The sequence below is a fragment of the Mobula hypostoma genome, chromosome 27 (assembly GCF_963921235.1).
Source record: "Mobula hypostoma chromosome 27, sMobHyp1.1, whole genome shotgun sequence".
In the NCBI taxonomy this organism is placed as follows: Eukaryota; Metazoa; Chordata; class Chondrichthyes; order Myliobatiformes; family Myliobatidae; genus Mobula; species Mobula hypostoma.
This window is the reverse complement of record NC_086123.1, coordinates 33,368,897-33,377,631: the sequence shown is the minus strand read 5'-3', so window position 1 is coordinate 33,377,631 and position 8,735 is coordinate 33,368,897. Positions and strand designations below refer to the sequence as shown.

At 44.4% G+C, this 8,735-nt stretch overlaps 1 protein-coding gene across 1 annotated transcript in view; it reads left to right on the top strand.

Annotated features, from left to right (window-relative positions):
- Window positions 1–3,664: 3,664 nt before the first annotated feature.
- Window positions 3,665–8,735, top strand: part of LOC134338536 (sodium- and chloride-dependent GABA transporter 1-like) — a 92,949-nt gene continuing 87,878 nt past the window's right edge. Inside the window, exon 1 of the mRNA XM_063034431.1 lies at window positions 3,665–4,057. Coding sequence (XP_062890501.1) covers window positions 3,826–4,057 — 232 coding nt within the window. The 5' untranslated portion in view covers window positions 3,665–3,825. The remainder of the gene's footprint in view (window positions 4,058–8,735) is intronic.

Below are 8,735 nucleotides of genomic sequence, written 5' to 3'. Positions count from 1 at the left end.
TCCCTACTCCCGACACCCTTGTCCTTCATTCCAACGAAAACAAGCTAGCCCAGAGCTCCCACTGACTTACTTTTAAAATCTTCCCACTTGCCATACATTCCTTCATCTACAAAACCAGCCACAATCAACTTTTGAAAGTTCTTGTCTAGTACCTTACCCCCGGTTGGAACTTTAACATATGGATCAGTCAGTCCTAACCTTTTCCAGAATTCAAAGTTCAGAGTAATTTTGTTATCAATGTACATAAATGTCACCATTTACAACCATCAGATCCATTTTCTTGTGGCCACACTCAGTAAATCCAAGAGCCAAGGTAGAATCACGGAATGTCTGTTCCCAATAGGACAGACAAGCAACCAATGTGCAAATGATGACAAACTACAAACACAGAGGCAAAAGGAAATAATAAGAACAAATAAATAAACAATAAATATCGAGAACATGAGATGAAGAGTCCATAGGTTGTGAAAACAGTGCAGAGATGGAGTAAGCGTATTGGTGTTTGTTTCCATAACAAGCTGTGATGTGACCACTCAACGTATTTATTCTCCACTACACATATAATCGAAGTTTCTCAAAGATTTAGATGACATGCTGAATCTTTGCAAATTTCTGAGGACTAAAGGTATTGCCGTATTTTCTTCATAATTATTCTTGCGAGCTGGGCCTAGGACAAAGCCGCTGAAATGGTAACATTGAGGAATTTATAGTTGGCGACTCCTCCACCTCTGATCCTCTGATCCCCTGATGAGGACTGGCTCATGGACCTCTGGTTTCCTCCTCCTGAAGTCAATAATCAGCTCCTTGGTCTTGCTGACATTGCGTGAGAGGGTGTTGTTGTGGCACCACAGCCAGATTTTCAATGCTGATTCATCACCACCTTTGATTTGGTCTACAACAGTGGTGTCATCAGCAAACTTAAAACTAATTATCTTAAAGTGCTCCCCCACTAACACTTAAAGTAGTTTGTCCGTGTCTTGTTTCCCAAGAAGAGGTTGAATTTTGCCCCTTCTTTAGATGGCCCATCTGCATATCGATTTAGATAGATCTATCAAATGTACAAGAAAGCAAACAGTGAAATGTGTCATTGTACAGATTTATTCATTTTAATTCATAGAAAACTCTTCACCAAGGAATACATAATTATTAGAAATAATTCTGGATTGCAGAATAGGGCAATCTAAATCACAAGAGGACAATGCAAGAAAAATATGATTCTGTAATGTAAAATAGAATGATAAAATTAGTAAGTGTTTTACCTATCTTGACAATCTATGACATGCTTTATGGTGAATAGGCTTTTGTGCTGTTGCCTCGAAGAGAAAGATGCTGAGTCACTGGGTGCTATATATATTCAGTTCCTAATCAGAGACATGACAAAGCATGAATGACCTGCTGTTGTTTGTTTTTATTTTATTTCCTGTAACCTGGTGAAGGATGTAACCTTTGACTGGTTAAACAAAAGAGCTGCTATTCTCAATGCATGAGCATCCTGGAGTCCTTAGATAATCGAAGACCAGGACAAGAGCAAGAAAGATCAGCCAGGCCTTAATAAATAGCAAGTTTAGCTATTATTTAGCTGCATCAAGTTCATTGTTATTTGGGCGGGAATTAGAGTAAATTCAATGTGGAATTAGCCAGCTGGTGGTGTAGTGACATCTGCACCGGTCTTTGAGGTGAGTGGTCTCGGGTTCAAATCCATCCTTGTGTGCTGGGTTGAGCGTCGATCTAGCAACCTGGCCTTGTAAAACAAGAACAGACAAATGCTAAAGAAACGGGAGGTTGCCGATATGTCACAAGATGCTGAGAGAAACTACAACAATGCAGAATATTGAATTACCGGGGTCTTTGATCAGGCGAGGGAAAATGATTCATTAACCAGACATTTGTGGCATTATGACAAAGGAAAGGGATTGAAACAAGAGGCTGGAAATCAGAGATCTTAAAAAATCCTTAACATTCTTACTTGCCCAATAACGTTTAAAGTTCTCATCCTCAGCTTTTAAAATCCTATCACCTTGTGTTTCTTCCTCTCCTCCCCCACCTTCTTACACTGACTCCTCACCTTTTTTTTCCTCCAGTCCTAATGAAGGGTCTCACCCAAAACATCGACTGTTTACTCTTTTCCATAGATGCTGCCTGGCCTATGAGTTCCTCCAGCATTTTGTGTGTGTTGCTTTTAAAATCCCTCCAAGGACTCAACCTTAGAACCCTTCTAGATCTTTGCACTGAAGTTCTAGACTCCTGTTCTCTCCTGGGCTCTGTTCACTGCAGTGCTTTCAGACTCATGGCCCCAAGCTGTGCAGTTGCCTCTCTAACTTACGTTATTTTTCTAAAGCATTCACGAGTTGTCAGTTTTATTAATCCAGTTCTGATTGCCTCAATTCATGGATCTGGAACTACAAGCTGGCTAGACCGGGCACGGAGCAGAGATTTCCCTCTCTCGAGAATATTACTGCAGTTTCTGCAGCTACCTTGGGGCAAGCCGAAGTCCCGTGAAGTGATTCAGAACTCGGGTTTGACAGTCCAGTACCTGTGGATAGATAGCCGGATTATAGGCTATTCGGTGGTTACAATCATCCTGTTTATGGACGCCCCTACATCCCAACAAACTCCCATAGTATTAAATTGTAAAGTCTGACATATGTACATCGTTTGCTCCTACGAACGGCGAAGTTAGTTTCCTCTCCCCTCTTGTAGTAATTATTAGTCTTAGGTGATTTTGATGCCTATCATTACAACAGCTGGGGGCGTGGTGGTTATCATTTCCAGAGAGGCTCGTGTTTTTTTTCCGATCACGGACCAAACCACCACAAGCAGAAACCTCCTCCGGATGCGGGCTTGCGTTGTTTCAGTTCGAGCACCTTTCAGAACCAAAGGCCTTCTACCTGTAACGTTAGCTGCAGCCATAAAATCTTACCGCGCAGACAGCAGCCCTTCGGCCCACCCTGTTCCTACCAGCCCCTGTACTCATTCAGGTGTGGTCTTCAGCCTGAACCCTGCACTGTCCAATTCTGCCCCTACCCCACCCCCCAGATGCCTCCTGGCTCCCTCTCAGGGTTTCCCCACCCGGGGTGTACGGACCCTCGCTTAATGGCATTGCTCTATGTGGATTAAGGAAGATTGGGAATGCCCGTGTGTTTTCCCTAAATTCCAGCACCTGCAGTCTCCTTTCGACAGAAATCCCAATGGCCCGCGGTCTCCATCACTCCACGATAGAGAACACGGTCATTTCCCTCGCCGCCGGCACTGCCGATTTTACATAACGTATGTTGTATAAAATAAGCAACATACATCAAAGTTGCTGGTGAACGCAGCAGGCCAAGCAGCATCTATAGGAAGAGGTGCAGTCGACGACGAAGGGTCTCGGCCTGAAACATCGACTGTCCCTCTTCCTAGAGATGCTGCCTGGCCTGCTGCGTTCACCAGCAACTTTGATGTATGTTGCTTGAATTTCCAGCATCTGCAGATGCTGTTGTTTTTGTATAAAATAACATATGTTTTGTAACGCAGTACCGACAGCTCGGCGGTACGGGAAAAACGCTTTAAATTACTCACCCAGAACTACGGGAATGGACTTCACTCGTACCGGCGGCCGCTTTTTAGAGGAAGTGGGCGGAGCTGGTCACGGCGGAAAGCGATATGCAGAATAGCGTAAGGCAAAGCTGACTAATTGGAAGGTCCATGTATGGATTGTGATCGGAGGGTTTCTGAGGAGGGCATTGGAAGGTGATGGGAGCCGTGGGAGGAGCTGAACGAGGCAATCGATGAATAAAAGGTTCAGCAAGCGGTTATATCACACAGTGAGCGCCAGGAAACGCATGTATGGGGGTCGGGGCTCAGATCACCGAGGTGGAGCTGCTGCCGGTCGATGTGGAGAAGAAGGGACCGGAGAGCGAGTGGCGAGCCGAGACTTCGGACATCAAATGCCGGCCGCCGCGCCGGGCCAGGGAGACCTGGAGCCGCCGGCTGGAGTTCACGTTGGCCTGTGTCGGCTACGCGGTGGGACTGGGCAACATCTGGCGGTTCCCCTATCTGTGTTACAGGAGTGGCGGAGGTAAGCACGGCGCACTGAGCTGAGGGGCCGTGTCTCCGCCGGGTCGCAGTCCTTTGGGTCAGACGGACGGTCTGTGATCCAAACGATGAGAACATCTGCAGATGCTGGAAATTCACAGCATATCTCTCTATCTCTCTATCTCTCACACACTCCCCCAGCCAATGACTAAGTAGATTTTCCCTATAAATTAGAAAATACACAAACACCAATAGAAATTCATCCACTGTATTGTGATGACTAGTATTAAAGAAACAATCACTAAAGTGGTTGGGAATTGAACCAGCCATGTGTACGTGGGGTTGAAAGCGGGGGGAGGGGAGTAGATAAGGTGGCCGACTTTGTTTTCTATCACTGTTTATGTTCCGGCCTTTCGCAGACCTCCAGGCCATCCGCTCTCCTCCAATTCTGGCCTCGTGGTTTCCTTGAATTCGATACACGATCGTTCTCTCTCCCCTCCTCTCCTTCTCCTTCTCCTTAAAATCTAGCCTTTTCTAGATATTTCCTCCAGTATCTCTTTACAAAGAGTAATGTCAAATTTTGTTTACCAACGCTCTTGTGAAGAGCCTTGAGTTGGTTTATCACTCAGGGTAGAGACTAACCACGAGATAGATGCTTGTGTTTTGGAGGGTGTATGCGAGAAGTTCTTATGTAACTAAGGGATGATGCCTGGCTTGCTGCGTTCCACCAGCATTTTGTGTGTGTTGCTTCAATTTCCAACATCTGCAGATTTCCCTGTGTTTGCCACCAGGGAAACGGCAGGGTTTTAATTTTTTATTTGTTGTATCTAACTCAAAAGTTTTGAACTGTTCCAGCTTTTTTTTTCCATTTTATCAATCTGTAAGAGACAAAATGGGAAAAGCTGCAAATATTTGGCAGGGCAGTGCTCAATGCTTCAACAATAGTGGAAAATTATTACAAGAGCAAGTGTTTAATAGCATTGTAACTGACTCTGGTAACAACTGAGCTGAGAATTTATTTATTGAGGTAGTCCCTTCTGGCCCTTTGAGCCATGCTGCCCAGTATTCCACAAATGGTCATTGTAACTCGTCCCATGATTAGACTAGGGTTAACTTGGGGATTGCTGGGTGGCGTGGCTTGAAGGACCTATTCTGTACTTGTCTCAATAAAATTTTTTTTAAAACCCTAGGCTAATCATGGGACAGTTTATACCAGAATTAAAACTAAACAGAAAACAGGCAAAGAACTAACAATCCTTTCCACGCTCTGATTAATGTCAGATATGCAGACTTTGTATTTAATCTTGATTTTCTGAATGCTGCATGCATGTACTGGAAACATTCAATTGTCAGCAAGTTCATAGTCATACTTTATTGATCCCAGGGGAAATTGGATTTCATTACAGTTGCACCATAAATAATTAAATAGTAATAAAACCATAAATAATTAAATAGTAATATGTAAATTATGCCAGGAAATAAGTCCAGGACCAGCCTATTGGCTCAGGGTGTCTGACCCTTCAAGGGAGGAGTTGTAAAGTTTGATGGCCACAGGCAGGAATGACTTCCTATGACGCTCTGTGTTGCATCTCGGAGGAATGAGTCTCTGGCTGAATATACTCCTGTGCCCAACCAGTACATTATGTAGTGGATGGGAGACATTGACCAAGATGGCATGCAACTTGGACAGCATCCTCTTTTCAGACACCACTGTGAGAGAGTCAAGTTCCATCCCCACAATATCACTGGCCTTACGAATGAGATTGTTGATTCTGTTGGTGTCTGCCATCCTCAGCTTGCTGCCCCAGCACACAACAGGGGCTAAGGCAGTTTTCATGAGTTAACCGAAGGCGATAACTTTCACTTGTCCCATCATTGTAACGTTCCCACAACCAACTGACTCACTTTCAAGGACGCTTCATCTCATCTCTTCATGCTTGTTTATTAATATTGTTACTTTCAGTTTATATTTGCAGTTGTCTTTTGCACTGGTTGCTGCAGTCTTTCATTGATTCTGTCAGGGGTATTAGTCTATAGCTTTATTGAGTATGCCCACAAGAAAATGAATCTCTAGATTGCATTTGTGACATGTATGTACTTTGATAATAAATTACTTTGAGTCCTGCTCTAAGAGAATCTAGGCAGTGGAGGTGGAAAAAGTTGTCCCTCCAGATCTGATGCTGACTTTATGGGCACTTAAACCACAAGGGATTGTGCCAAAGGAAAGCAATGGTGTTGGCAGTGGGGGAGTTCAGCTCTTGAATTACTCCAAAATGGAGGGGTTTCTGTGGGTATTCTGCATCATGAGGCATGTTGGTTGAAATGCTGTCCAAAAAAAATGAAGTGCAAAAGTATCTACCTAATAAAGGTCTTCGTTCTGTGAAAAATACACCTGTTAGATGTGGACTAACTAATCGGGAGGGACCACTGGACTGGACATGCTCAGGCTTCTTCCCTGATGAAGATGAGAGTTTGCCATCGAAACATCAATTAGAATCGTTACCCGTACCCAGCTGGAAGCCAGAGAAGAGTTATCCGTCATATATGCCAGGAAAGCACTAGATCCTTTTTGAGACAACTTGTTCTGCCTTCGATTGCTTGTAGTACCTTGAAACTACTCTACTGAAATTAGAGGGAATGTTTTTGGATGAGCTAAAATTTAGTTGAATATCTGAATGAGGGATGAGAGCTGGGCAAAAGGAAATATCTATTCATTTCCGTAGACACTGCCGGACCTGCTGAGTTTCTTCAGCATTTTCTGTGTATTGCTCTAGATTTCCAGCATTTACAGAATCTCATTTTAATAACAAATTTGTGAGTTGCAGAAATGTGATGCTAGGAATTAAACGAGGCAGCAACTGGGGTGCTGGGTGGCTGAAAACAGTTGCTGGAAAATGGGAGGGCTGGGATTGGAAGGAAGGTGGCAACAGGAACTGGTCCAAGAAAAGTTCAAAGTAAATTTATTGGAGTATGTGCATGTCACTGCATACAACCCTGACATTCTTTCCTGCAGGCATAGTCAGCAAATCTATAGAATAGTAAATGTGCCAAACTGCAAATATAAATCTGTGTAACTGTTCTTGAACCTGGTGGTGAGCCCTGAGGCACTTGTACCCTTCTACCTGATGGCTGCTGTGTGAAAAGAGCGTAGCCTGGGTGGTGAGGATCTTTGGATGCTGCTTTCCTTTGACGGTGTGGAGAAAGGGGGGAGGGACCAAGTTTCAAGTAGATTTATGATTTAATCTGCCCACGTCTTAATGACCTAGTGATACATTATGAACCTTAACTTCCGCCACCTCCAACGGGATCCCACCACTGAGCACATCTATCCCTCCCCCACCGCCTCTGCTTTCCACAGGGATCGCTCCCTACACGACTCCCTTGTCCATTCGTCCCCCCCATCCATCCCCACTGATCTCCCTCCTGGCACTTGTCCTTGTTAACAGAACAAGTGCTACACATGCTGTTACACTTCCTCCCTCACCACCATTCAGGGCCCCAGACAGTCCTTCCAGGTGAGGCAACACTTCACCTGTGAGTCAGCTGGGGTGATATACTGCGTCCAGTGCGGCCTTCTATATATCGGCGAGACCCGACACAGACTGGGAGACCGTTTCGCTGAACACCTACGCTCTGTCCGCCAGAGAAAGCAGGATCTCCCAGTTGCCACACATTTTAATTCCACATCCCATTCCCATTCTGACATGTCTATCCACGGCCTCCTCCACTGTAAAGATGAAGCCACACTCAGGTTGGAGGAACAACACCTTATATTCCGTCTGGGTAGCCTCCAACATGATGGCATGAACGTTGACTTCTCTAACTTCCGCTAATGCCCCACCTCCCTGATGTTCCCCCCATCCGTTATTTATTTATGTACACATATTCTTTTTCTCCTTCTGCCCCTCTCACTATACTCCTTGCCCAACCTCTGGGTTTTTTCCCCCTTCCCCCTTTTCTTTCTCCCTGGGCCTCCTGTCCCATGAACCTCACATACCCCTTTTGCCAATCAACTGTCCAGCTCTTGGCTCCAACCCTCCCCCTCCTCCTCCTCCCATTTTCAAATCTCTTACTAGCTCTTCCTTCAGTTAGTGTTGACGAAGGGTCTCGGCCTGAAACGTCGACTGTACCTCTTCCTAGAGATGTTGCCTGGCCTGCTGCATTCACCAGCAACTTTTATGTCTGTTTCTTGAAATTCCAGCATCTGCAGATTTCCTCGTGTTTGTGATTTAACCAGAGCTTGTTTAAAGTTATTTCAATTCTGGGCTAACTTTTTAAAACATGGCCTACGTCTACCTTATTGTGATAGGATGGCAAAGTGAGGAATGTCAAATAGTGATATTAATAATGGGCAAACTGAGCTCATGCAACTTGTGTGGGGTGTTGGTGGTCTTGTGGCTCTCAATGTTTGTAATCGTGTGTGATTATACCAGTGCTTCGTCTCTATCAATTACACTGTAATTATGGAAACAATGTAATACACTATTGTGTCATGGGCACGAAACTAGGTTGACTTAATTTCGAGACTTGTGGAAGTACTGTATAATATGCAACGTTCTTTGGTATGAGATGTGTTGCTTTATATAATCTACTTTGTAACTACGGTGCTAAGTCATTATTTCAAACATCAGGTTTGACATTTTAGTAAGGGTTGCATCGCAATTGAAGTTTAATTGTCATTCAACCATACATGAATACGTACAGCCAAATGAGACAGTGTT